At 38.9% G+C, this 27,999-nt stretch overlaps 2 protein-coding genes across 4 annotated transcripts; one reads left to right on the top strand and one right to left on the bottom strand.

Moving 5' to 3' along the window:
* Nucleotides 1–194: 194 nt before the first annotated feature.
* On the bottom strand, nt 195–27,328 carry LOC117288940. Its single transcript, XM_033769816.1, has 3 exons — nt 26,143–27,328; nt 23,947–24,032; nt 195–579 (listed from the first exon to the last, which is right to left on the bottom strand). Exons 1-3 carry the CDS (start codon nt 26,190–26,192, stop codon nt 212–214), a joined length of 504 nt encoding a protein of 167 aa, XP_033625707.1. The 5' UTR covers nt 26,193–27,328; the 3' UTR covers nt 195–211.
* LOC117288939 (ras-responsive element-binding protein 1-like) lies at nt 520–23,399 on the top strand. Of its 3 annotated transcripts, none has more exons than XM_033769814.1 (3): nt 520–594; nt 15,008–15,978; nt 17,761–23,399. In XM_033769814.1, exons 1-3 carry the CDS (start codon nt 555–557, stop codon nt 22,510–22,512), a joined length of 5,763 nt encoding a protein of 1,920 aa, XP_033625705.1. In that variant the 5' UTR covers nt 520–554; the 3' UTR covers nt 22,513–23,399. The 3 variants fall into 3 exon arrangements, with proteins under 3 accessions (XP_033625705.1, XP_033625704.1, XP_033625706.1); XM_033769813.1 differs by lacking the exon at nt 520–594 and adding an exon at nt 1,348–1,662; XM_033769815.1 differs by lacking the exon at nt 520–594 and adding an exon at nt 11,868–11,978.
* Nucleotides 27,329–27,999: the final 671 nt, after the last annotated feature.

Here is a 27,999-nt window from a genome sequence, read left to right as displayed (position 1 = left end):
TTCCTGAGAGTTATCCACTGCTGGTTCCTGTGCAATACTATAGACCGGCGAGTCTGAATATTGAATTATGATGATGCATCTCTATTCTTTCTACGTGTACTGGCCGTGATAAAAGCTACCTACTACTACTAGCAATAGCTGAGGTGACCTTGTATTGAAATCTCCTCTCTCTCTCAAACCTAAACTCTGTGTGGTGTTTTCTGGAGTAAGCCTACACTGGCAAGTTGTCGTCATGTGATGATGCCGGGTGTTTAGGGGGGGAGGATACCCCGGGTAGTTGCGCATGCGTTTCACGTCTGTTTCCGCCTTTGATGCGTTGGCAGGCAGGTTCTCTGCTGCACACAGTACACACGGAAAGGGGTAGGGAGCTGGAGCACCACTGTCTGCAAAAGGCTTTTATCAATCCGGGATCTGGGACTACAGTAGACTGAGATGTACCACGTAAAAAGAAGTATGCATTATTCATGAGGTTGCACATTAGAGCGTGACAAGGTACACTAGACTGCCGCCGGGCCGCATCCCATCTCTTCTGTGGGACGACCAGGGACTGCATCATGTCTCGCCGAAAGCAAGCCGTTCCTGCAAGGAGAACAGGTAAGGAATTCTCGGTGAAATCATCCGATCATATCATGGAGCATTGCTCCCTATGTGAAAACAAAAGACAGTTTATTAGTGGTTGGATGATTGATTTGAACATGGCTGACATCCTGTTGAAAGTGTCGAGAGTTCCTCTTGCTTTTTGGGACCAATGCATTCTTTCTCATGTTTTATACGTGTGTGGGAGTGACGGATCTAGCAATCCAACCACTGCGTGCAGCACGATCTACCCTTTGTTAAAGGATGCAGCTAATAATGTCTGTAATTGTTTGGGATCGTAGTTTTAATTTCTTCTGACACTAAATTCCATCTTCCATCTTGTTGGTGATTGGGTCTGAATCATATGAAAAGAACATGAGTCTGTTTGGTGTGGAGTTTTAAAGAGTTTGTTTCTGAAATGAGTGTGATGAAAAAGTGAAGTGAAAACTTTTGATTATCTCATCTTTTGGGGATCGTCCTAAAAGTTGAGACGGTTTATGTGTGTGTAGTTTTTTTTTTTCAATGCAAGAGTCGTTGTTGCCACGCGGCGGCACTGGCAGTCATTTTGTCTTTTCTGAACTTCCTACTTGATGTGTGTGTGGTGTAGTGATGGGACTTGCATTGCATGTAAGCTACATCGTATTACTGTCTGCATTCTCAACACGGCACATCCGCCCGGTCGCCGCGATACATCTGACCTCTTAAGTTGCTGGCTGTGCTTTGCCTCTGCTCAACAAGTTGTCGCCAGCAGCCATGATGCAACCAACCAACCAACCAACCGCACCCGTATAATGAACTGCTGTTACCAACGGCTTCGTGAATGGGTCGCGCTTGCATTTTCACAGGTGTTCTTTTAACTTGCCGGGTGTTTAAAGAGGCAGTTTTTTGTTTCATTATTGATAATCAAGGACTGTAGTAGTGTGGCGTAGTGCTTTGGGGACAATACCACCGCGGCCATGGAGACAGGCCTCGGGTGTAGAATAGAAGAAGAAAAAAATCTGGCTGGGTTTCTAGACAGTGAGAAATAGATAGCGATGGTGAAAAGACTTCGGCGTGACATGGCCGTGCGTTTGAAGAGGATGCCTGGTAAATGAGTTATACATCTTTAGTTGTTATGTATGGAGGGGTTTTTTATTTGTGTGTTTTATTGTTAAGGGGGGGGGGGTGAGTGAATAATGATAAATTGATAGTAATGATGAAGATTGTGTTTTGATGTACATGTGGTGTTCTGTTCTGATGAACACACTTATCTGTTTTTAGAGTTAGCCTAGTTTCAAGGAGTGTTTATGCCTTGTCATCAACTGGTTTGACCTGATGGTGCATCTAGGGGTATTTTTGACTGGTCACTTGGGAGATATTCAAATTACTTTTGCTGATGTGGATCAAGTGTGTAAATGACAAGGATAACTCTCTTCATAACTTTGTTTATAAAGGATGCAATAACTTGAAATCTGATTTGAAATTTGTAGTGTCATCTTTTCTTGTAAATATAAATAGAGAATGTTTTTAATGTTTTGGAAACGAGGGAACTTAGCAAGTCTATAAGACTTTATTTTGATAGTTGTTTATTGATTGGTTTAGAGCCTATTGATTTATTGATTTTTCACATCAAAAGTCAAACGATAACAAGGATGTTTTCTACAATAAGAATAATGGAAGATGATGTAATTGTTTATCTGGTGTATTTTTAATCGAAAATAATTTTCTTTTCCCCTTACTAGTTACTTGTTATTTTTTTGTGAGTGTTAAAAAAGTTTTGGGAGGTTTTACTTATTCCTGCTTTGAAGAACTAACAAAATTTAAGAAACTTGTTTACAAGGTTGATCCAGTAATTACAGAAACTATGTTGTTTATAGAATTTAAAAGGAGCACGCAAAACTGTACATTCATTTTTAAATAGGTGTTTGAAAAATCATGCAGCTTTTAAAAAATTAGGTATCTCAGTTTTAACCAATAATTTAATTGTTTTTTTCTTCAAAACTTCTCACAAAAAAACTTATCAAAGTTCCAAATAATTGTTTTCTTCTGAATAACTAAATTCTTTCAAATATTTTCGGTGAATGTCTTAGGGCATCACCAAACAGTTTCCCCCACTCAAATTAAAATTATCAAAGCAAGGCTGTTTGGAAAAACAGTAACCATGATTGGTCTTAAAGCATTCAGGGGACTTGACAGAGATTTTGACAATGATATAAATTTCTATGGAATAAAAACACTATTTTCAAAATAAAGACTTGACGTTGTAAAACAAATTCAGGGTAATGGATGCGACATCTTCATACTGTCCAATAAAATACTTTGAATGAAATAATGGTTCATCTCAAGGATGTCTGTGTTCTCTTCAGATGTTCATCTTTTTAGATAACCGGCTGGATTTTGCCCCCTCAGTTTCCTGTTTTCTCTCAGTTCACTTTCCGTGCTCAGGAATATTTTTGTGTTTTCATGAGGCAGTTTTTCTTTCTCATCCACCCATTGTTGTCACCTCCAAATAGAACTAACAGTACCACTTCAGCACCATCGAAACTCTAGGTCACCAAGTATGATGTTTACCGAGCAAAGAGAAAAATAAGTTTGATGTGCTTTGTCACTCGCTGAACCGTAGTTCTCAGGCCTGAAAACAATAATAGATTTTAGATTACGGTGAGCCGCCGCCAGAGCGAGTGAGGCGGAGGGGAGGACTGCTGTAGAGAAACACGGCAGGCAAAGAGAGGCATACACCTTGACCCAAACCTATTGTTATCACACCATCAGAGCATGCAAATAGCTCTGCAGCTCAGGCTATGTAGAGTACACACACTGGATGGGGGAGTATACTTTGCTCCTAACCTTTGGGATTGTTGATTCAGACTGTCAGCATCATCCAGTGGTTGTTTGCCTCTCTGGGCTGCATCAATGGCTCCCAGTGGGAAAAAAGGGAACTAGAACAAGGTTGACTGAGCAGTGTGGTTGCTGGTAGTTTAAAAGGCTTGTTTGCTCTTTGGTGTGAATAAGGAGGAGACTTGTGTGTTATTGAAGACAGTTCCAATTGTAGGATGCTCTCATTATAATCAATACCTAAATGCACAAAGTCTAAAGGGGTTACTTAAAGTAGGCTATAATAATCAAAGCGTTAGCAAGAGGGTGTCTGGGTGCCTTTTTGGCATCCTATATACAATTTGGAAACCCTATTTTAAATTCGGACAATCGGTTTTATCTGTTACAGTACATGCAAATGAGCTTGTTTGCTCTTTGGTGTTAATAAGGAGGAGACTTGTGTGTTATGAAGTGTAGATGCTCTCATTATATAATGAATTCCTAAATGCACAACGTTTAAAGGGAATAAGTACAATCATAGTGTTGGCCCCGTTTTAATTTGGACACTCTAATATGTTACATGTACATTACATATGTATTGCAGGTGTACAATTTGGACATTCAGTTTTTAAATTTTCAGCAAATTTAGATTACCATGGATAAAACCTTGGGTATACTATAAAGTATAATTGTTAGGATTCCAATGCTCTGGTTATTTAGGAAACACTTTATGAATCAATATGTGAACATGAGTATGTGAGTTTCTAAGAACAGGAACTGGTGTTGTCATGTTATTATTGATGGTTATTTATGTGGTATTTGAAGGCTGCTTGGGTTCCAACAAATCACCAAGACGACAGCACTTAAGATTAAGTTGGCTGAGGATGATTGGAATCAGTATAAATGTTTAAAAACAAAGTCACAATTTGTGTTTCAACCCTTTCATGCACCATTTTAGTGATAAACTGATGTGTTTTATTATGAGTAATAATTTATCATGGACACAGGTATTGTTTATTTATTTGTTTTGAGAAAGATGTGACATGACGAGAGAGAAATTAGTTTAAATAATTTTCAGAACTAAGTTAACAATCAACAAGTATACTGATCGAATTAAAAGATTAGTATGTATTTCAGAACAGAATCTAAAAAGAAAGAAGTTTTGAGAAAGATATGTGACATGACAAAAAGATGAGCCCCAGGTAATTTGCTTTTTTTCATCAGTCACTCTTCAGTAGCCAGTAGAGAACAAGTATGAAACCGTTTGTCCTTGTCCCTTTGTGTGTTAATAATCTTCAATCAAGTTGATGTGTTTTATTATGAGTAATATTCTTACAGGAAATGCAGGTCCTGTGGATGAGAGCCTTTCATATCCATCACAGGCAACCATTTTAATGTCATTTGGATGTATAACTAAAAGTTAATTGACATTTTATGTAAATGTTCTGAGGATGGTTAAGAAAGTCTTTTTATAAGTGGAGTTCACAAATTGTTCTGGTGATGTTTCAAAAACTAAAGACAAAAACTTCAAACCTATCTCTTTCCTAAATAGTAGATTTATGATTTGTTCTAGCTAGTTTTAATTTATCCTTTTCTTTGTTATGCGCTTTGATCATGTTTTGGAAAAGCGCAATATAAATACCTGTTATTATTATTATTATTATTATTATTATTATTTTTTTTTTTTTTTTTTTTCAAGCTCTAGTGCGAATGTTTTATGTACATGTACACTACGGGTCTTGTCACACGAGACAATTTACAAACCACCAATCCCAGGCAATCTCAACAAATAAGAAGAAGCGAATCGATTAATTTTTGAATAATGTATTCATAATTTTCTTGGGAATCAAAAGAGATTGTTTGAAAAATTACTCATGTGCTACCAAAGTGATCCGGTAGCATGCACTGCAGTTGGTTGCCTCCAAGTTGCCTGTTAAAGTTGCTTCTTGTGTGACAACTGACAACGACCCCTAAGGATGCAACTTTGAAAATTGTAGGCCTGTATAAGTTGTCCTCCTTCCTTCACACCCCTACTCCACATGACCCTTCATGATTCAATCATGATTCATCCTAGTAAGGCGATTGTCTGATCGTAACCTGGTAGAGTCTGTGCCACTACTTGATAAGCCTACCCCCCCTGACACTCCAACTACCAAAGGAGGAGTTGTCGCCACAAGCCCATGCAGCAAACACATCTAGAAACTAAAGTTCAGCGTTTAGTAAAGTTTGGTACATGGCAGGCCATGCCAAAGCATTGTGCAAACAAGATATCTTTGTGTGTGTGTGTGTGTTGCATCTACGCTTCACTTGGCCCTGAATGCTCGGGTGTCTAGTCTAGGGAAGATAGAAAGAAGAGTTTTTTTTTATAGTAGTCTCTGATTTGAATATAAATGGAATTTAAAATTGTGAAAAATGGAATTATTGTCTGGCCTTGGTAGGATGTGATTGAATGGAAGGACATTTTGGTATCTTGTGAGGTCAATAGACAAATTGGTCCAAAGATGTTTAGTGTATTGGTTGTATTACTGTGGTGAGAATCATCAGTCATTTTTTAAGGAATGTTTTGTTACTATTGTCAGAAACAACCCGCATCCCAAAAAAGCAAAGAGCAACAAACACAGAAACACAAAAAAAACTCCTAAAAATAACTAAAATTATATTCCAAACATAAAAGCAGGTGAGATGCAAACATCTTCTCGCTATCAAAGACTAAAATGCAGGCATGAAATTATTCCTACTTAAGTCCGTTTCCGTCTTCTTCTTTTTCAGACAAATAAAAAAAGTTGTTATTTTAATTTTATTAAAAAAATGCTTTAAATGAAATTCAGACCAGAGGAATTAGTAATGTTGTCATTGGTGTGGCAGTGAGTTGGGATAAAGTATGTTTGACTGGTTATTGTAGATGATTAATAAATTCAATTAAACACCAATAATTCCTTCAGCAGAGCTCTCCATGTCTTTATCGTGAGATGCTGTTTACACACAAGGGGGAGTGCCAATGTCCTGGCCTGTTTCTTTAGTTAATGATTTATGAAGATTAACTTTTTTGATAAGAGAAAATATGCAATTGCAAATTGATGAGGTTGGATGTGTTGATATGAGTAATGGCTTCTAAGATAAAGTACACTGCAGTAATATGACCCTTATAAAGTCTACTCCAAAATCTAACCTTAAAACATCATTGTTTAAAGGATTTTTTTTCTGATGAATGTTACGCCCTAAGGTACCACCTGACAATTCAGTTCAATTCAAAGCAAAGTTTATTTCCCCATAATCATCATCAAGAAAGAAAAAAGTATCGTCAATATAGAATAAATGCAGAGTCTGGTTTTCAAAAAGCGGGGCTTGTCAAGGAACAGCGTTCAAAAACAAAACACGAGCGACAGCTTGCCGACATTTCACCTCAAAACTTCATGAGATTCAAGACTAGATTTCTTTCAGTTTCAAATGATGTAAGTTTATCATCAGTGATGATTTTCTGAAACATGACTATTATGAAACAATTATCCTACAAAATCGTCCGTTACCCATCCCCTCTCAAAATTCCCCCACATCTCATGATTTGTTAGGATTTTTTGTTAGTTTTGTTTTCCCAAACCACTGCAGTCTGGTTGGTGCAGGCTTTGAAATAACCCACAGCACCCACAGAAATCGCTGTGGTGCCCTGTGATTTGGGGCACAAAGTTACTATACAAATGAACATTTTCCTCATGGAAGTGCTCCTTATTAGAGGAGAATGGCTGTGCCCCTTCAAGCGCGAAGTTCATGGCCTGTTGGTGTGATGAGATGCAAGCAAATGGAACGTTTTGTTGATTTTGGGATAGTTCCGGATAGTATCTCGCAGAAAGTCAAAAAGTAAAATAAATTATGATTTAAACAATGTTCTGTTGATGATAAATACAGAAACCCAAACTCAACTCTGTTACGACTAAACGGGATATGATCTCTGCTGTATCCCTACCGAGACTCTAAACAACATAATATTATCCATGGATACATTTATCTCTACAGCGCAGATCATGTTACTAGAGTGGGAGTCAGGATGTAAGGCTTCCCATGTGGAGTGCTCTCAAAAGGCTGTCACTTCCTTGATGCCGTTTATTCCTTTACCCTGGCTACCCCTTAAAATACTCTTCCCTTCTGCTCCCAGGACCTCTCAACGCACCAGTTCGGAGGCAATTGTCTCAAATTCATTCTTGTTATACACCCCCGTTGGAGCTGAACATGTATGTAAAGCAAATCATTTAATAAATCAATTAACTAATACAACAGGTTTCAAAATAACCCAGGACACCCACAGGCCACAGCAATTGCTGTGGTGTCCTCTGCTCATTTTGCTGTGGTGTCCTCTTCTTTTGCTGTGATGCCCTTTGCAAAGTCCCAATACAAGTTTAGACTTTTCTCACAGAAGTGCCCCCTTCGACTAGAGGAAAGATGCTGTGCCCCTTCAAGACACTGAAAAGTTCAAGGCCTGATACAAATAAATTAACCCTGAACAATGTTATTTGGGATTTTATCTTAACAAATGGAAGACAAACTGTGGCAGTCTTGGTTTTAAGAAAGGGGAAAATGTCCATATCGAAGTATCGAATTTACTCAAATGAGATATTCCGTTGGTAAAAATGAGTTTAAAAAAGCGTTGGGATACGGAAATATTTCCTTATAAAGGATAATAATACAGCATTTATAAAGCGCCATATATCCAAAAAATTTATCAAAGGCAAAAGCAGGATGAGGCTTACCAGTTGAAATAAATAAATAAAGAAGTTGAGTTCAATTAAATAAGTAGCTAAAAAAACTGTCTATATGAGAGACTTTGACATATCCTATGTTTGATGGTTATGAGCAAACAGTTTTTCCTCTTTATTCAAGCTATCAATCACAATGACTGTCTGAAGATATAAAGTCATCACTCGTCGTTTCTGCATAATTTTAAGATAGATACTGGTAGGATTATTTAGCTCTGTGTAGTTTGACTTGCATCCATTGTAGATCTCTCCCATGTAAACCGGGTTTATTTCTTATGGACATTGCTGGTTGGAGTTTTTTGTTAGTAAAGGCAGTTTAGACAGAGCGTTATAACAACAGTAGTTATTATGAGGAAACACTATCAGTACTTCATGTCAATGGTTTACAGAGTTGCAATATGGATGATTTTTATCACAAATATTTATCTTTAAAGGCACGGGACACCTTTGGTAATTTTGTCAAGGACCAGTATTCTCACTTGGTGTATCCCAACATGTTCATAAAATAACAAAGCTGTGAAAATTAGGACTCAATTGGTCATCGAAGTTGCGAGAAGGAAGAACGAAAGAAAAGACACCCTTGTTGTGCAACTTTGTGTGCCTTCAGATTCATAAAAAAAGGCTTCAGGCCTGAGGTATTTAAATATTTGAGTAAAAAAATTACCTCTTTCTCAAAAACTATGTTACGAGGGAGCCGTTTCTCACAATGTTTTACATGTATACTGTCAGCAGCTCTCCATTGATTGTTACTTAGTAGGTTTTTATGCTAACAAGTATTTTGAGTAATTACCAATAGTGTACAGTGCCTTTAAGGGGATGCAGCATTATTGATGACATTCTTACAACAAATATAACATCACATTTACAGCCAAAAAGAACACTTGCATGTCAACAGCTACCATGAAGAAAATTTAATTACTCTTATATTTTAGAAATGAGGAACAAAATATGACAAATTAAAAAAGATGTCAAGAGCAATGTGTTGATCCATAAAGCCATTTTAGATGCTATTAACTGCAACACATCCACTGAATTTAGTGACCTTTTAATGATTCTTGAAATATAGAAGATGAAAACGATTGAACCTGTATGCCAAATGGATGCTTTACAAATTAGTATTTTTTATTGATATCTACATGTCGGTTTTAGTATGTATTTTTTTATCAGTGTTTATACTGCAACTTGTTGAAACCTTTATCAGATACAAAAGTCTATATATAAGCAGAGATGCAAGTGTCAAGGGGTCGCTGTTGCAGACGAGTATTTTAAAAACCCATGAAAGAAAAACATTTGGGAAATGGATACCCGATGTTATTGATTCATGACATCTTCCTCACGTTCCTGAGTTAAAGGCACTGTACACTATTGGTAATTACTCAAAATGATTGTTAGCATAAAAACTGACTTGGTAACAAGCAATGGAGAGCTGTTTATTGTATAAAACATGGTGAGAAACGGCTCCCTCTGAGGTAACTTAGTTTTTGAGGAAGAGGTATTTTCTCACTCAATACTAAAATACATCAGGCCTGAAGCTTTGTTATTTGGTATCTGAAAGCACACATAACTGGTGCAAATAGGGTGTTTTTTCTTCCATTATTCTCTTGCAATTTCGACGACCAATTGAATCCAAATTTCCACAGGTTTGTTATTTTATGTTGGGATACAACAAGTCAAGAATGATGGTCTTTGACTTTTACCAAATGTGTCCAGTGACTTTAAGAAGTTTCATCCAATGTTTTTGATGTTTGACAGAAACTTCTCGGCTTGAAAGCCCAATCATTCAAGTTGAACCTCCGTTAGCGTATTACTTTAATTAATATACATGTGTCGTTGAATGAATTAGGTTGCGTTAATCATTCTTACCATCAATTTACAATTTAGAATCGTAACAAGTTCAACACTATACATCCATCAAAGAGTCGAAACAGATGAGCATCTAAAAGCAATAGAGGTGTCTGTGTGTTTTGTTGTACAGCATTTACATGTGTATTAAAAATGAGCAATTTGGACAACCAATTTTTCAATTTCCAGGAAATGTGGACACCCTTTTACCAAATCCTGGTTAAAACGTTTGCGAACAAGGATATGAGGCATGAGTTGAGACGTTCTTTTCTACAAAAATAATGTTTATGTTACTAATATATAATTTTAGTTAGTTATCTTCATCATCAATCCTTGCTTTGTATATAGTAGTAAAGTCTATAAGGTCTTCATCCTAAAGACTTGTCTCATTTTTACTCTAGACTTAGTGTTAATTATTATAAAAAGAGATTAGATGAAAAAATTACCAGGAGATCTTGGCTAAAACCTTGCGTACAAAGATATGAGACAGTCAAGTTTTTTTAAATGATTTTGCACAGTTGTTGGTAGTGACTTAATGCATCTTAATATTTTTTTATTCCTCTTACTTGCATTGATTTGTACATGATTTGTACATCATACATGACTTGTAAAGTGTATAAAATCTGCATCCTAAAAAACTCTGTGATGATAGTTACTAAGATTGGACGAACAAAATAACCGGGATACGATTGACTTCATCTGTTTTGCTCCATGCTCATTTTTTTCTTTAATACCCGTCTCCTCCAAAATGCCGTGTGAAAAAGTCAAGGCCAGGTCATTCCGTTACCCGGGTGGTTGTGTTGGCGCAGTCTGGGTCCCTCCTAACTAAATTGTTTGCACTGATAGGGACTGACGGCCAATGGATGGTCATCCTGTACTATAACCTTGTGATGTTAATGTGTTGTGAATGGGTGATAGAGTTGACATGGAAGTTAATAGAGCAGTGTTTACTACAAACCCAGGCTGTATGCTTTATCACAAGTTTTCATTGTAGTTATTGTTTAATGGCTGTACATGTTTTTTTTTATGGTCAGTAGTTTGCCCTTTTGTTGTGAGGGATTTATTGTATTAGTCTGTTGGTTTTGTACATTGTAATTACAATATAAACGATTGGGATAAACAAAAAGTAAACTGGCTTACAATTTGTTTTTATCTGTGGGCTAATCCCAAATGTTGGTATCCTATATGTGGACTTGGGTAGTATTGATATTTTTCAGACCAGATTTAGTTTGGGTCAGCATTTTTGACTAGCTTTCCTTTTTTATCATATTGACTTGATATACAAAATGTTCATAATTCAGCCTTTGGCTGCCATGGAATTTTTTTCATGAATAAACCATCAATGAATGAATGATACATCAAGCAATTAGTACTGGACTAATAGAAATCAACCTTTACGTTTAATCACATGTATGCGAGGATTGTGGATACAGACTCCTAAAATAATTTACTGTCTATTTATGTTGAATGACTTTAAAGTTCATGGGTTTTTCTTTTTGATCGTTCCTCTTGACGTAGTTTGTTGTTTCTTTTCAAACTCTTAATCTCCTCTCATGGTCTCAACACTACCTTCTGGGAATGCCTAGCCCACTTTATAGATCAGGAACAAGTAACTTAATCCCAAGCACATCTCAATGTCAGCACGTCTGAAGGTCTCCTGTGTTTAGTATACTAGTCTCAATACATAGCAACATCATACAGGTGATTATAGAAGCTAACAAAGAATCTCGTGGGGGGGGGGGTTGCCATCAGGGTCATCCTCTCCCAGCTGCACTCAGCTATGATGAGGTTTCCACTAAGAGGTCACCTATTCAATTCCATGGTATGTGGATGTTGCCAACACCCCTACAGCTCGGAAAAGTGGTATCTTCCAACAACAAAGTTTGGCCTCAATGATTCATTTCATTTTTTTCCCCTCGTCCTACCGAGTTCATCCCTGTGTGTGCTGGCTGGTGCAGCTGATACTGTGGCCTATCATTCACTCCAGTCAGATGGGAAAAACCACAGACTCCGAACGTTGTGAGTTAAACTACGTAGCCTCAATGTATGGCTTATAATTCTTGTTCATGACTCTTTGACTTTGATAGAAAAATAATTGTCATTTTTTTCCTTTGGGATTTATTTTGGGGTGGTTTTTAGTTTTTTGGAAGAGTCCACCTTGGGAGTGGATGAAGGGGTGATGAAGAGTGTTTATCGTTAGAAGACAAAAAAAGACCTTGTGGCTCTAACAGGATGATTACTTTAGTATGGCACACTTCCTGTGCTCGGTTTCATGGGTTGTAGTAGAGGCAAGGTCCTTCAAGGAATGAAAGAGAGAGAGAGTTTTAGAGTCCGGCACTGTTAGTTTATTGATGCGCTGGATGCCATGATGCACAACTTCCTGGAGAGGCCAAAACCAGAGAACTAACAACTTCCTTGTTTTTGTCCGAGAATTATTAAAAGGTAACTATTTTTTTTGTTGCTTGGTGTGGTTTCAACATGGTGATGTGTGATAATGGAGAGAAGATGTGATAAACTGATGGTGCCTTGAATGGAATTATTTCACTCGAGGTTTTTTTTTAATGATATTTTTGGGGGTGAAGGATGCTCTGTTTTTGGTGGCTGGCTGAGGGAAGAAGTGGTGTTTTTAAAATACTTTATGAGATGATGAGAACAGACAACAGTATTAGATATATTTTTTCAAATGTTGTAAGTTTTTAAAGGGTTTTGATACCTTTTTTTTGGGGGGGTCATGACTTGATGTATGTAATTTACCTGTAGAAGTTTCAGCTTCATTATAGTCGTCAAGTTTTGGAGGAAAACAAAAAAGTGAAAATCACAGAGCAGTGTTAAAATAATTTTCATCCCCGAGACAAAATATTTTGTGTGACATTGTTTGACACATTTCTCAAAAACTACTGCACCAAAGCAAGTAATAAAGCTTCTGTGGAATTTTGTTTTTCTTTCTTCATATTTTATTTATCACTCAAACTAAATTTAGAAATATCGAGTGTAAGATTTGACATAAATTAAATTGATCGTGAAGTGTTTCATTTCCCTTTTGATGTATTTTCTGTACAGCCATGCTGGGATTGATTCTACAGGTAGTATCGGTCTCTTTTTAATGTGAATTACTTTCGTTTCTTGTATCGGTGTATCAGTGAATATTGTGGTAATGTTAATTCTTCCCTTGGCCAAACGTCAGAGAACTGAAGCTGTTACACAGTTCCTAGCCTTGTTGCCTCATCAAAATATTCTTTTAATTTTTCTGTGCACTATAAGGAAAGTGGCCATCTGCCCCCACAAGATGACATGCACGCAACCTTACCTTTTACAATTAATTGTTTTACCATCTCTAAACTTGATTTTAAAGGGAGGGTATACCTTCGATAATTACTCCAAAAATTAGTGGTCATAAAAACTTACTTGGTAGGAAGCGCTTCAGCTGTTGATAATGTTTTTAAATTTACATTTATGGGAACTTTCTCTTTAAAGCCATTGGACCCTTTCGGTAAACAGTGTTGTCCAAGGCCCACACTTTGTGTACCACAACTTCTATATCAAATAACAAACCTGTGAAAATTTAGGCTCAATCGGTCATCGGAGTCGGGAGAAAACAACGGAAAAACCCACCCTTGTTTCCGCGCGTTTCGCCGTGTCATGACATGTTTTTAAAATAAATCCGTAATTCTCGTTAACAAGAATTTATATTGTTTTGCTGTTTTCTCAAAAAGTAAAGCATTTCATGGAATAATATTTCAAGAGAAGTCTTTCACCCTTGCCTTCTGTAAACCCTGTAAGTTATTTGTAAATCTGTGAACTTTTTTCTTTTTTTCTGAACCGAAAGGGTCCAATGGCTTTAAAGGAATGTAGGTTTAGAGAGAAGAATTCACACACAATTCAACTTTAGAAATAGTTCTGGATGAAACATTTATCAGATTACAGATTATTCTTCCTGGGCGAACATAGCCGCTCAGGATTTTCGGCAATCTAGTAATGTCAGCTTCTTTTTCAGTGACTAAAATTCTTTGTGACAAATCAACAGAACAGTTTCATGAGAAAGTAGTTTACTTTTTCTAGTCAAACAGTTTTCATCCAAATTGACATCTTTAGCCAAAAATGTGTTTTGATTGACAAATAATTTTTGTTCTCAAAGTGAATCTAGTAAATACTTAAATGTTGAGAGATTTGTAGGGTTCACTTTGTTAAATGAGCTATCAAATAAAAAAGTAAAAAAGGGGAAACTGCCTGGATACAGTTTTAAATGAGTTTGGGAGGAACAAAGACAAATTTACTAGAGTAGGATTTAAAACAACGATGAGCAATGGCCTGCATCTGCGGCCAGATTATGTAGGCAGAGAAAAAAAGGAAGTTCAACAAATCTATTATTAACTGAATATTCATTGAGTACATGTATGCTTGTAAAAATGTAGACTTTGTTCATTGTTTTCATTTACAAACATTTTGATATTTCAATGTGTGTTGTACTTTGATGTTAATTCTTGTACATTGAGTGTGTGTAAAAGTGAATTGTTGTGACCTTCTTGAGTTGTTCAATGGTTAGAGATACTCTTTTGTTCGATCATGTAAGGATTGTGTAAATATGAGCACTTTTATTTTCAATAAGCTCCTTATATGTGGAAGTCCCCTATGAAAATGAATGTGAAATTTAGTGGAAAAAGAAAAGATATTTCCCCCATTTTCATCAGAAACGTAAACATTATCTATGCAAGTGACTTTAAGAGATGTGTTACAGTAACTGATTGCTGTTAGCATCTCATTATCTATGGAAGGAAATTTTCACATTCTCATCGCAGAAATGCAGGCCTCTAAATAACCAACAGCATTTGCCGTGATGCCGTGTGCTTTTCTTGTGGTGCCCTTTGCAAAGTTCCAATACAAGTTTACATTTCCCTACACTGAAGTGCCCCTTACCAGAGGGAAATTGCTGCGCCCCTTCAGAGCGAAGTTCAAGGCCTGGAAATGTAAACATTATTTATGCAAGTGACTTTATTTCTTGATCTGGTGTCGGTAAATTGATTGCTTTTTGCATCTCATTATCTATGCAGATTTTTCTGGAGGCGAAGGGGAAAAGGAAGTCCCATCCTCGACTGATGGACAAATTGCTGACATCCAGGAAGTGGACATGGCGGACGTTAAGAACAGACAAAGCAGCATGAGAGAAACTAGGGGGAGCCACTCAGGTGCTAAGAAGGATCAAAAGATCAAGAAGACCAAGCCTGTTGCTCAACTCAGATCAGAGCGTCCGGGTCTCAGACGGACCTCGCGTAAGAACGCTGCTCAGCGATATAAACTGGGAAAGATCGCTGCGGCTGAGGAGAACAGGATGATTGGTGCTGAGTTAAGAAGTGAAAGACGACGCTCTACTGAAGGAGTAGCGAAGGTGAAAGCGCCAAGTGGGAAGAAGAGCAAGGGGGCGTCAAAGAGTTTGAATAACTCCCCAGTGAATGGAGTGACAGATGATGTTAGTTTGGAAACTGATGTAGACAAGGATGAATTGGAAAGTCAACAGGTGGACAACCTGAGGGATGTAAGCGCCGTAGACAAACCTGACCTGCCTGAGAGTATCCATCAAGTACCCAATAGCCGTGGGTCCTCTGAGCTCAAGAGACCCACGGCAATGTCATCGTTACCTGCTGAGTCAGATGTACAACCCTTGAATCTGGCTGCCAGCATTGATTGCGGAGATCAACGTGAGACAGGTGATGTAACGCCGTCGTTACCGATGGAAGAGGATGACGGTGACTCGACGAGTAATGACCAAGCAGCAGCGTTGTCGGTCGGCGATTCATCTCATCATGATGCTGGCCTGGATCCACTCGGAGGGGAGGTGAGTGGCGACTGGGGATGTACCCCGGCCAAATCAGAGGAAGTCAAGACTGAGTCAGTGCAGAGTGACAGCCCAAGTGGGGAGAGGAGAGAGACGACGACTGGCACCAAAGGAGGGACGGAGCCCAGCAAGAGGCCGGCCGGCTCACCCTCTGACACATCCGTACTGGCAGATCCAAATTGGGTAAAGGTGAGGGATGATGATAGTCTGTGTCTGTAGATGTGTATCTGCTGCGGGAGGATTCAGTGAAGGATATGAGGCATTATTCAGTTACTAAATGTCTCGCAGAATAATCGGGGAGGATTGGTGGGAGAGGGAGAGAGGGAATTACATTGCAAAAAGAAATGTCATTTACCATCCTCTTAATAATTCGACTTAAGCCCAATTCATACTTCTACTTTGATACTCCTACAAATGCGAATGCAATACAAATTTTGACGTCACATGGATGTTTTCGCTGTAAATGTTTCGCAGTTCAAACTGTTGCGAATTATTTGTTTGACGAATTTGTTACGTCAAAATTCAAATGGCATTTGCATTCGCAGTAAATATGAACCAGGCTTTACATCGGAGCAAAATTTGCATGACTGAATATATTCTGAAATGGATTCACAGCTGTGTTATACACAGGTATCAGCTGTGCACATCGCAGACACACTTTATGGCCTCCCAAAGTTCAAAGTGATACATAAGATGATTCAGAATCGGGACTCTGAATAGTGATCATGTGTGATGACACAAACTTGAAACCATTTCCTGTTTATGTATAAAAATTAACGTAAAAGGACTTCAGTCATTATAATAAGCACATTTTCCCTTCTCAATTATGAATTATGTTTATCAAAGACAAAATTAGAGAAGAAATTTGTAATTAAAACACGGTTTTATGTAGAGCTTTTTGCAAAGTGCTCAACAGAGAAAAGGTAGGCAAAGAAGATAAACAAATATAGAGCAAGTTAAATGAAAATCTAATTTGCTGTTGATTCATCTATAGATTCATTCATAGAGCAAGGATTAAAGGGACATGTTGCCTTGGATCGGACGAGTTGGTGTATACAAGTTTGTTATGAAATGCATGGGTAGAAAGATGTTTTAAAAGTAGAATACAATGATCCACACTGATTTGCCTCAAAATTGCGTGGTTTTCCTTTTACTTTACGAACTAACATGGTCGGCCATATATATGGGAGTCTAAAATTTGACTTCCATAAATGGCCGACCGTGTTAGTCGACGAGGTAAAAGGAAAACCACGCAATTTTGAGGCATGTTTGTGTGGATCATTGTATTCTATTTTTACAACATCTTTCTACCCATAAGCATTTTATAACAAACGGTTATAAATGTTTCAAAGAAAAAGCCAAGGCAACATGTTCCTTTAATAAGATGAGTTTTGAGATCTGCTTTGAAAAAAATAGTTTGAGAACTCAGAGTCACAATCAGTTACTTGAGAAGTGGAAGTTATTGATTTTAGAAAGTAAAATAAATGTTTTTGAAGTGGAAGTAAACCTCCAGACCGACCATCTTGAGTGATGTTGAAAGAAGCAAAATGGAATATTAATATATTTATATATATTATTTTGTAGAAACCAATATTGCAAGTTATGATACTCTTAATCAATTTTTTTAACATTTGAAAAAACAAATAACTTCAACACTTTTTTTAATTTTGAATTGTGCTGAAATTAAACCAAAAATTTCTTCAATGTAACCTGAATAACTTTTCAGTCAAATACTACCAAAAGTTAACGCACCTTATTGTAACTTCTTGGAGAAATCTTTAACTCAATTTTGGTTTGAAAAAAACCCAACAAATTACTGGAGCGAGATTTGAACCAAGTGAGATATCCAGCCCTTTGTTGGGGGTCTCCCTATAAACTAATTATTAACTCACAATTTTTTTTTAATGAGCGGCAGGTAATGTGTTTTTATTTATATGATCTATTTTCTATTTATTTATTTATTTTCTGCAGGGTATTTACAAGCGTCGTCGCCCGATGGAGGAGGGCAACACCTGCCTCACCTGCCCGGTCTGCTCCGAAGAATTCCAGGAGAAACATCACTTGACGTTACACTTCAGAGAACACAACACCACCACCATGGACGGCATGATGCATTCCTGTAAGCTGTGCGGTAAGAAACTCAGCTCCACTAGCTCCCTGGATCGTCACATGTTGATTCATTCTGGGGAGAGACCGCACAGGTGCCCTATCTGCCCCATGGCGTTTACAACGAATGGGAATATGAGGCGGCATATCCGGACCCATGAGAAAGGTGCTGCAGTAAGCACGGAAGGAGAGTACGTTACTGAGACGGCGTACAGTAAGCCGCGTAAACGAATCCCATCCAAACGTCTTCTTGACTCAGATGAGCTTGACAAAGAGTCGACTTCTCCGCAAAAGCGCCTTGCCCTTGAGGATGAAGATAGTCCTCTCAAATCCAGAGTCAAGGAGGAGGAATTGACTTGCCCTATCTGCGGTAAAGCCTTCTTGTGTCACTACGGGCTCCAGACCCACATGGATCTTCACCCCAATGTCATCATAAAGTGCGATATGTGTGAGGCGACATTCAAGAATCACCGAGGCCTGCGTATGCACACCCTGATGTCTCACAAGAAACCCAGTCCTACCAAGACGACTCCTGCCCCGGATGTACCTTTAGGCTTTCAAGATCTCGGTAGCGTTGCAGACATCTCGTGTGATAAGTTCCCTCTGATAGCTCAAGTGTGGTGCGAGCGAAATGTACGCCGTTGTAACAGCATCGTGCACCAGTTCATATGTCAGGTGTGCTCTAAGGCATTCCCATGCTCTAGCGCCCTCGACCTTCATAAAAAGAAGAACCACTCCGCTATGGATATGACTATGACGAGCCAAGTGGAAGATGTCGGCCTCAAGAATGGTAAAGAAAACGTCCTGCTCCAAAAAGCCAAGCCTACTGATAAAGTTAGCGCTTTTTACAGTAAACTTCCACATACATTCCCATCTCAGGTACAGTTCTTGGCCACATTGAACCTCAAACCCAGCCCGTCTCCCATTGTGAAAAATGCATCAAACAAAAACATGGCATCGGTGCAGCAAGCAACGCCAACTAAAAGCAAATTTCCCTTCACGGATCAAGGATTTGCCTCCGATGATGAAGTCGAAGCAGATAGAGATTTTGCTGACGTGGGGAAGATATTGACGCTGACGACATCAGCGTCCAGTAACCCCCTCTTGATGCTGAAGCATCTCAGCCGAGGTGTGAAGCAGTCTCCAGTAAAAGCATCAGCCTTATCATCTACCTCAACCTCCTTGGCATCCAAACCAAAGTCCAAAGTAACCTTTGCGAGTAAACCCCCACCCGCTCACTCTCATTTGCCGGACCAATACAAAACCCACATCAGACAAGCGGATCACGAGCCCCGCTCAGGAGATCCAGCCACAGAGATGCACTTTCCCATGGAAGTTGCCAGGGACGAGACCAAGGTGGAGCATGCAGCAACAAGTACACAGGAGAAAACATCTCAAGATGTTGGAAGCGAATCCGAGCCGAATGAGGTGGAGAAAACCGAAGAGGCGGCGGGAGACTCTAAGAATGAGAAGAAGACCGGTAAATACGTCTGCAAACACTGTCAGGAAAACTTCCCACAGTACAGCGCTTTGAAGATACATCTTCGCAGCCACTTGGGGCTAACACCTTTCAAGTGTCTATTGTGTGACTACTCCAGTGCTGATAAGAGCACCTTAGTGAGGCATATGAGAACCCATAGTGGGGAGCGCCCTTATTCTTGCAAGATGTGTGACTTTCCTTTCACAACGAAGGCTAACTGCGAGCGACACATCAAGAAACGACATGGAAAAGAGACGAAGATAGACATCGAGTTGAACATTACTCACAACACATCAGGTGGACCCCCGGGGGAGGCATCCCCTAATAAGTTCCGGGCTCCGGACACACTCTGCAAGCTCTGCAACCGCGAGTTCAGATTCTTCAGAGATTTACAAAATCACTTGAAGGTTCATCAACGAACTCCGAGTAAGTTCTTTTGCCTCAAATGCCAGACGGGCTTAAGTTCCAAGAACAACTGCGCCCGTCACATCACCAAATGCCACCCTGAGATCGAGAAGGACGATCTCGATAACTTCATGATGGTCAAGCAGGTCGAGACTAAGGACATATCTCAAACCATGGCCAACTCATTTGCCAGTAACGGAGAACAATTATCGCCAATTGACTTCAGCAGGAAATCTCCTCTTGCAGCTTCCGATAGCGACCTGAGTGACCAATCATGGCTGAGTGCCTACACCTTGCCCAACATGACTGACGTGGATGCACCCATCGACCTGAGTCTACCCAAGGAGAAAAACTCCTCCTTTCTTCCTCCAGTTGACAGCAGTCTCGGCCGACTACGGTTCAAACGGGTGTATCACAAGTTCTACAGCAAGGTGATCGATGCCTTAGTGTGTCCGCACTGCAGTCGAGCATTCAAGCGTGGTTCGGTATTCAAAGAACACATCCGATCCCACATCACAGAGCGCCCTAACCGCTGCTACTATTGTAAAGCTGCATTCACCATGAAGGATAGCCTGGATAAACATATTGAACGTCGACACGGTGACGAGTCAAAGAGTGAGTCACCCGCTCAGTCCTTCATCCCCAAAGTAGCCACCCCGATGCAATTTAAGCTCATGTCTCGCTCGAGTCAAGGCCTTAGAGTTCGGATTGCCCATGAATCAGTTGAGGCCACTGATATGTCTGTCGAGCATTTACTTGAGAACCAAACTCTCAAGTCCCCAGGTAGTAGCTTCGGGTCGGACGCAAGCGGGGAGCTGGCTAGCGTTTCCAAGATTCTAGCCGCGAGCAGCAACAACTTCCAGGTCTGTTTCCCACCGACTGGGGCCCAGGTAAAGCCGAAAGGAGAGAAAGATGGTGTAAAAGAAACCGGAGACAACGAAAACAAAAATGAGTTTGCAGTTCCAGAAAATCCCACCAATAAATCTGAAGATCAGACGGAGTGGGACACACCAGCACGATCAGATATTGAGCTATCAGAGGAGTACGATTTAGTCATCGATGAATCCATTGCGTCATCGTCAGAATCTACAACTGGGCTTGAGACACAAAAGCCCAAAGAGCGGGTCACTGAACGAGACAGATCCAACCTACCCACGAAGGAGATGTGTCCGTACTGCAACCGTAAGTTTCCCTGGATCAGCTCACTGCGCCGTCACATCCTGACGCACACTGGCCTCAAACCATTCCAGTGCCCTCAGTGTAACAGTAGCTTCTCAACGAAGTCGAATTGCGAGAGACACATTGTACGTAGACACTGTCTCAATGCCAGCCCTGGTTCTAAAGCTCCAGAACTCCCCTTCACTTGCCTAGAGGGATGCCCCGACTGTGCTTACTCCACCAAACTAAAGCTCATCAAACACTACGAGGTCCAGCATGTTGGAGTGCCCTTTCCCGAGTGCTACAAGAACGAAGTCAAGAAACTACCCGCATCTGTCATCAGAAATGCTCTGGCGAGACGAGCATCGAAGCTTGGAGGAACTCGCCCTTTTGGGAGCTCCGAATTCCGCAGCCGAGTAGGGATGTCAGGCGTAACTCTTAAGCTGACTCGACATAAACCTCTTTTAAAGAGGAGACATTCATCCCATGATGAGAAACCGCTCTCCCTCGTTAAGAAGACGGTGACCGGTGAAGAGGGAAAACCCCTCGATGGCTTTTCCAGGAAGAAACATCTCTTTTCTCATAAGGGTAAACCTTTTCCAATCGTTTTCAAAAAGAAGAAGAGGAAGTCTCTGCCGACGATGGTGAATATCAATGGCAGCAGGCCCGGTGCATCCAGAGTAGGCGATCAAGTTAACAGCCAACCTGTATTGGATCTGTCAGTGACCAGTGAAGATATTAATCTCATCACAGAAAGTCTCGGATACGTCACTGGTGAGGGTAGCGGGCAACCGTCACGCCGTAAGGGCAAATCCAAACGTAAGAATGCTCGCCACTCCTGCAGCAACTGTTGCAAACGATTCAAAAGTGCGACCACGTTGAAACGACATTACCGAGTCCACACTCTAGAGCACCCATTCCGCTGTACGGAGTGCTCTGCTAGCTTCACCACAAAGTTCAACTGTCAGCGTCACATGCTGAAACTTCACGGCAAGAGCAAAGAGGAAACTCTAAGACTCATTGCGAAACAGAAGTCAGCGATGTCATCTGAGAATGATGGTGAAGGGAACCAAGAACTTGCAGAGTCTGGTGTCAAGGAAAATGGTTTCATCGAAGATCCAGAGGTCCCTAGAGGTGTCAAGGATGCGGACGTAGGAGGAAGCTCTAAGGGGATGGGTGATGAGAGCCAAGACACAGATGAAGATGAGAATGAAGATAATAAGGAGGATCTAGAGGAGGGTGAGGTGCGGGATGATGACGGTGACTCGGAAACTGATGACTTTGGTGAAGACGGCGAGATGGAGGTTGGTGAAACAGCCTCGGACCTTGAGGAAACCAACATGGAAGGGAGTAACTTTGATTCAACCTGGGATGAAGATTCCACCGAGGGACCGTCTGATAATCCGGCCAGCGATGTTAAGATGCCAAGAGGTCGTGGGAGAGATGTCTTTGTTTCCGGGACGGCGGATAATTCAGATATTATTCAGAATCTTCTTGGGATACAGGATTCCTCCGTTATTGATCAGATGTTGGATTCTGCCGATTCTGCTGCCAAGCTCCTCGGTGTTGAATGAAGTTTCTTAACTCTTTCAGTGCCCGCTCTTTTTTGTCTTTGAACCTAAAATGCCCAGCTTTTTAAGATTGTTCGAAATTTTGAAATCAGAAAAAAGTCCTTCTCACCCCAAAAAATGTATCTTGCTTATTTGAGTTGCCTTGGTACATCCAAAAGGCAACAATATTTCATGAGTGATACTGCCCTTTCAGGATAGCATGTAAATTATGGGTCAGACATATACAATTGGTAACACTTTCTTTGTTGGCCTCACAGAAAATAGACCATTGGCACTGATGGGGGAAGGGGTTAATGTATCCCAAAATATTCAAAGTCTATGTTTGATTCAAAGTTCTTAAATCATTCCAAAAGCTTCGAACTGAACAAACATGATTAAAACTGAACAATTTGCCCAAAAAGCATTCAAAACAAAAAAAATTTTAAGAATTTTTTAAACCAAAATTTAATCCAAGAAATTTGACGGCATTTAAAAACATATTGAGATGTCAAAGAATACTGTGCAGAGATTTTATATCGATCAGAGAAGAGCGTCTCATTTTGATCCTTGCCAACTTCCTCAAGGACAAAATGTTCCAGCCAATTATGAAAATAATTACATAATGTGTGAAGATATCCTTTTATATTTTGCTATTTGTAACAGGTGCTAAAAAAGCAAGCAACAATAATAAGTTGATTATATATTTTTTAACTATCTCACCATTCCATGTTTTTTTCATTATTAACTTGATGTTTTATCTAGTCTACAAAATTGATGAAAAAAGAGAGATGAGAAGTCAAAGATATTTTTGAGAAGCTGCATATAAGCTGACTTTATAAGAGCCCATTTTCATGGCTCTGCTTACCACCAAATTCTGCGCTTACAATTACCAATCTCTGCTTACTGTGAAAGCGCAGAATTTGTGCCGTAGCTGTGTAAGCGTAGAAATGCCTAGTAACGTGGAGTACGCACGCGCACAAGCAAAAAATGATTGATGTAAGCACGGAATTCCTTGCTTCCCTATGTGGTGCTGATTTATTGCTTATGGTAAGCAGAGCTGTGAAATTGGGTCAAGTTCATTTTGTACTTTATGTTCAATTGTTAAAGACTTCCTTGTGCATGTCACAAAAGCCTGAAAAACACCCTCGCAAAGATGTAATTTATTTGCAAGGGTGCTGTTTGGCTGAACTCATCTTTAATTTTGGGCACATCATGGACTGAAAGTCGAGTTCTGTTCGACCTCATCACCACCAAAGACTTTATCAATTAAAAATCTCACCTAAACTGAATACCAATGATTCATGTAAGCGGTTTCAGTTTTAAAACCTCTTTTTTTGGGGTGGGGGGGAAACCATGGATGAATAATCATGTCAAATTTCTCCCTAATGCAATATTTGTATTAGAATGCAACATGTATAAAAGTAAAATGAAAATTTGGATAAATATAACAGTAATTACCTGCATGGCGGTGAAATGTACACAGGTAAATGTTGAGTTCCTTGAGATGATGGCAACTCGTCTTCCAAGAGCCTTGGGGCATATTCCTTGTATTATAGAAAAAGAAAGTATACATCAATTTATGGATGTACTTTGTACGTCTTTCTTAAAGGCAGTGGACACTATTGGTAATTACTCAAAATAATTATTACCATAAAAATCTTACTAGGTAACGAGTAATTGGGAGCTGTTGGTAATATAACACTTGGTGAGAAACGGCTCCCTCTGAAGTAACGTAGTTTTTCGAGAAAGAGGTGATTTTCCACGAATTTGATTTTGAGACCTCAGAATTAGATTTTGAGGTCTCAAAATCAAGCATCTGAAAGCACACAACTTTGTGTGACAAGGGTGTTTTTTCTTTCATTAATATCTCACAACCTCGACGATCAATTGAGCTCAAATTTTCACAGGTTTGTTATTTTATGCATATGTTGAGATACACCGAATGAGAAGACTGTCTTTAATATACAATGCAAAAGAAAATAAGAAATGCAACATAATTGTACTACATTTTTTAGTTATAATATTTGCCACAGTAGTTTTTATATAAACAAGAAATAAGGAATCATTGTAGTCTTAGTTTTCTAAGCTATTTTTTTGTGTAAATTCTGTTCCAAATTGAATTTAATAATACTATGTTACTTCTACACTAAACTTCCAATGTAAATATTAATGGTCAGAAAGTGGACCAAATTATTTAGAAACACGTTTTTGAAGATGTGTTTTGAACAGCATCCTTAATTTTGATTCAAATACTTTATAAACTTTTGTCCTTGCATTTTGACAACAACTTGAAGAGATTATTCAGATGTTTTTCTTCATTTCGAAACCACAGTGGGGGGAAATTTCAAAGTGAGCTGTAGGTTGTATTTATATGTGTGTGTTGGGTGGCTGTAGAGTTAATGGGTGGAGATATGTTTACATTTATCATAAGGGAGATTATCTTTGGATTGATATGCAACCATTAAACCCTCGCATCCCCATCATACGCAGCCATTATGAGATTTAACTTGTAAATATTGTTTTGTCTAAAAAATGTGCACTACACTGTTTAAAACATAGGGGCATTGACTACAATTTGTTTCTACTTGGATTATTGGGATGAAGGGCCCAATTTTATAAACCCTGTAAGCACAAAAAAAATTGCTAAGCACAGACAAATCTTCCTTACCAGAAACATGTTACCAGCCGACATGCTATAAAGTTTACATTGTTGTAACCGGTACCCCACTTGTTTTTCGCTAAGCAAAGAAATTTGCTAAGCAGCATTTTCTGCTTAACAGCTTTATGAAATTGGACCCAGATCATGACTTAATTGGCTTTAATGTTCAGCTTTTGCTATGCATGCATTGGTATATTTTGTAGGATTTAAGAAGAGACATTTGTAAACTGAATCTTACACATTCCCAACAATTCCACAATGACTTCAACGATAGAGAATACTTTTCTAAAACTATATTTTTTTGTATTTTTTATATGAACTTCTCGGTGCCAATGATAAACGACTTTTACATTTTTTTTGGTTGGTTATGTTATGGGTCTCTATGGTTGAATTGTTGTATGTGATGACACATCATTTCAATAATTAATAGTTGTAAAGTATGTGCATATTATATAATAATAAGAATAATAGTATTATTATTATGAGTTTACATTCAAAGGTTATATATCTTAATGTGGAGAAGTGAGGTGCTTTTAGGAGCAGTTGACTCCCCAGCGCATGGCCGGCGCAAACAAGGTCGTCAGCGCCTACTGTATCCCAAGTACATCGGAAGATTAGTTTCTCCGGATTTTCTGCTCTCCTGGCTTGAGATTCGGAGAATAGCACAAGACAGGAGAGAATGGGAAAAGCTTGTGTCCGCCTGCTGTGCAGCCGACTGATGATGATGACCCTTGAACAGTGCCCCCCAACCTAGCCCACTTTGTTGGGCTGTTATGGCTTTCTTTTATAACATAAGTCCAATGTTATAAGAGAGCCATAACAGCACAACAAGGTGGGCTGCCCCTAAACTATGCCCTACCTAAGTAAAGTGTAGGTTTAGTGTGTAGTATACTGTAATACATTGTAATAGTGTTATGCTGCATTCATATACATGTACAACATTAATAATTCATTTTAAGCACTTATTTTTGTTAATATCTGATATTAATATTTACCTCGCTTCTGAATGGGACTTTTCCATGCTGCTAGAATCTACTTTGTCCATGATAGACTAAACTACGTGGGCTTGATTTCAGGAAGAGCTAAGACTGATATTAACTGCAAATCACTCTTAATGTTGCTAAGCAAAATCACTCTTAATGTTGCTAAGCAAAATCACTCTTAATTTTGCTAAGCAAACTGTGATGTTACCATGCAAATCAGTATGGCAATACTGCTGACAGCTCATCAGATATATCTTGGTGCTTTGTGAAACTGCCCAAGCAGGTAAAACCATGCCCTGTTGAAAGTAGTCTGCTCATTGGTTTGATACAAAGTGAAATAGCATGGTAATCATTCTGTGAAGTTCAGGAGCCTGACCAAGATTGCAGCACACTGGCTGCTAGAAGTATCACTTGAAATAAAAATGTTAAATACTTCAGAAACCAAAAGAAATGAAATGATGTAGCAATTCAAACAAGAACATTGGTGGTTGAGATATTGTCAAGTAGGTTATTGTCTCTTAAATGAGCTGATAAGATTGAGTATAAAGCCAGTTTTACCTTTCTGTTTTAAGGAAATTAATTAATGGGTTCAAAAGTGTAGCCTTCAAAGTTATAGTTTTGACTGTGGCTTTTTAAGCCACTCAAAGCATGTACACTAATCAATTGTCTTTAAAAATGGCTGATAGAACCTTAGCCATAGCCAAGTGTTGTCATGGATTGTGGAAATGACAATCATTCATCGATGTTTCTTCCACGACAAATTATACTTCGGACTTCTTAAAAAAAGTGTTTAACTGTCTTCCAAGAATAGTCAGATTTTATACGCATTGTCTTACGGATGACTATATGCACCATTGTTGCCTTAATTATTATTCTTCCATGATGAATTTTATATATTTCTATTATTAATTTTGGGGTTACTATGCAGATGTTTCAAACTATGTGTACATTACATAATTGACTAATAATAAAATACATAAGGAAACAAATCTCTGTACAAAAGATTTTATTTGTACTTGTATTTGGTTTTGAGTTTGAACACCTTCAAAAAATTCAAAGGTTTAAAGTTAACTTTTTTGAGGACCCTTATAAACAGAAATACAATGAAAATCTTTTCGAGTGTTAAGGCCGAGTCACACTGCAGCAATAACGAAAAGGATCACAACACAAAAAGAACGCATTCTATTGGTTGAATGAGCGTGGGCGTATTCCGAGTGGAGCATTTCAACCAATAGAATGCGTTCTCTTAGCGGCGTGATCGTTATCGTTTCCGTTATCGCTGCAGTGTGACTCGGCCTTTACTGTGTATCAACCATGTGGCTGAGAATTCATTTTAGCTTTACTTTCATCTATAACTAACAACATGTACAGGCCTGGGAGTTCATCTTTGAAAGGGCGAGGCCGATTCATTTTGCGGGTAGGGCACTTCCATTGGAAAATCTTTAAGTCAATGGGAAACTTTAGAAGGTGCACCAAGCAAGGCCATGACCTGCGTGTAATTCCAGGCCTGTATTAATTGACTACAAGACGAGAAAATAATCATGATGCATCCAGAAAAAAATCTTCACTTCAGTGATAATTTTATTACCATGAATTAACATATTCATTGATCAAACCATCTGAATCTTTCAACTCACAACACAACTCTTAATCTAAAACGTTGCTCTAAATATCATTCATAATATTTTACCCTTAGAAATGTAGAACAATTTTATTGAGTACAAGGGTAAACCTACGTACAAGCGTTTGTAATCGTTATAAAATGCATATGGAAAGATGTTTTAAAAGTAGAATACAATGATCCACACAAACATGCCTCGAAATTGCACGGTTTTTCCCTTTACCTCGTCGACTAACACAGTTGGCCGT

This window comes from Asterias rubens, chromosome 4 (assembly GCF_902459465.1).
Source record: "Asterias rubens chromosome 4, eAstRub1.3, whole genome shotgun sequence".
In the NCBI taxonomy this organism is placed as follows: domain Eukaryota; kingdom Metazoa; phylum Echinodermata; class Asteroidea; order Forcipulatida; family Asteriidae; genus Asterias; species Asterias rubens.
Note: the sequence above shows the minus strand (reverse complement) of the source record. Positions and strands in the feature narration are given on the sequence as shown.

What these genes read in the sequence shown, in the direction of transcription:
- LOC117288940 (XM_033769816.1), bottom strand. Translation starts at nt 26,192, where the DNA reads ATGGACAAAGTAGATTCTAGCAGCATGGAAAAGTCCCATTCAGAAGCG. An exon ending in AAGTCCCATTCAGAAGCGAG is followed by an intron (nt 24,033 to 26,142) that starts GTAAATATTAAT and finishes CTATAATACAAG; the next exon opens with GAATATGCCCCAAGGCTCTT. An exon ending in TACATTTCACCGCCATGCAG is followed by an intron (nt 580 to 23,946) that starts GTAATTACTGTT and finishes TTCTCCTTGCAG; the next exon opens with GAACGGCTTGCTTTCGGCGA.
- LOC117288939 (XM_033769813.1), top strand. Translation starts at nt 1,611, where the DNA reads ATGGTGAAAAGACTTCGGCGTGACATGGCCGTGCGTTTGAAGAGGATG. An exon ending in GCGTTTGAAGAGGATGCCTG is followed by an intron (nt 1,663 to 15,007) that starts GTAAATGAGTTA and finishes TTATCTATGCAG; the next exon opens with ATTTTTCTGGAGGCGAAGGG. An exon ending in CAGATCCAAATTGGGTAAAG is followed by an intron (nt 15,979 to 17,760) that starts GTGAGGGATGAT and finishes TATTTTCTGCAG; the next exon opens with GGTATTTACAAGCGTCGTCG.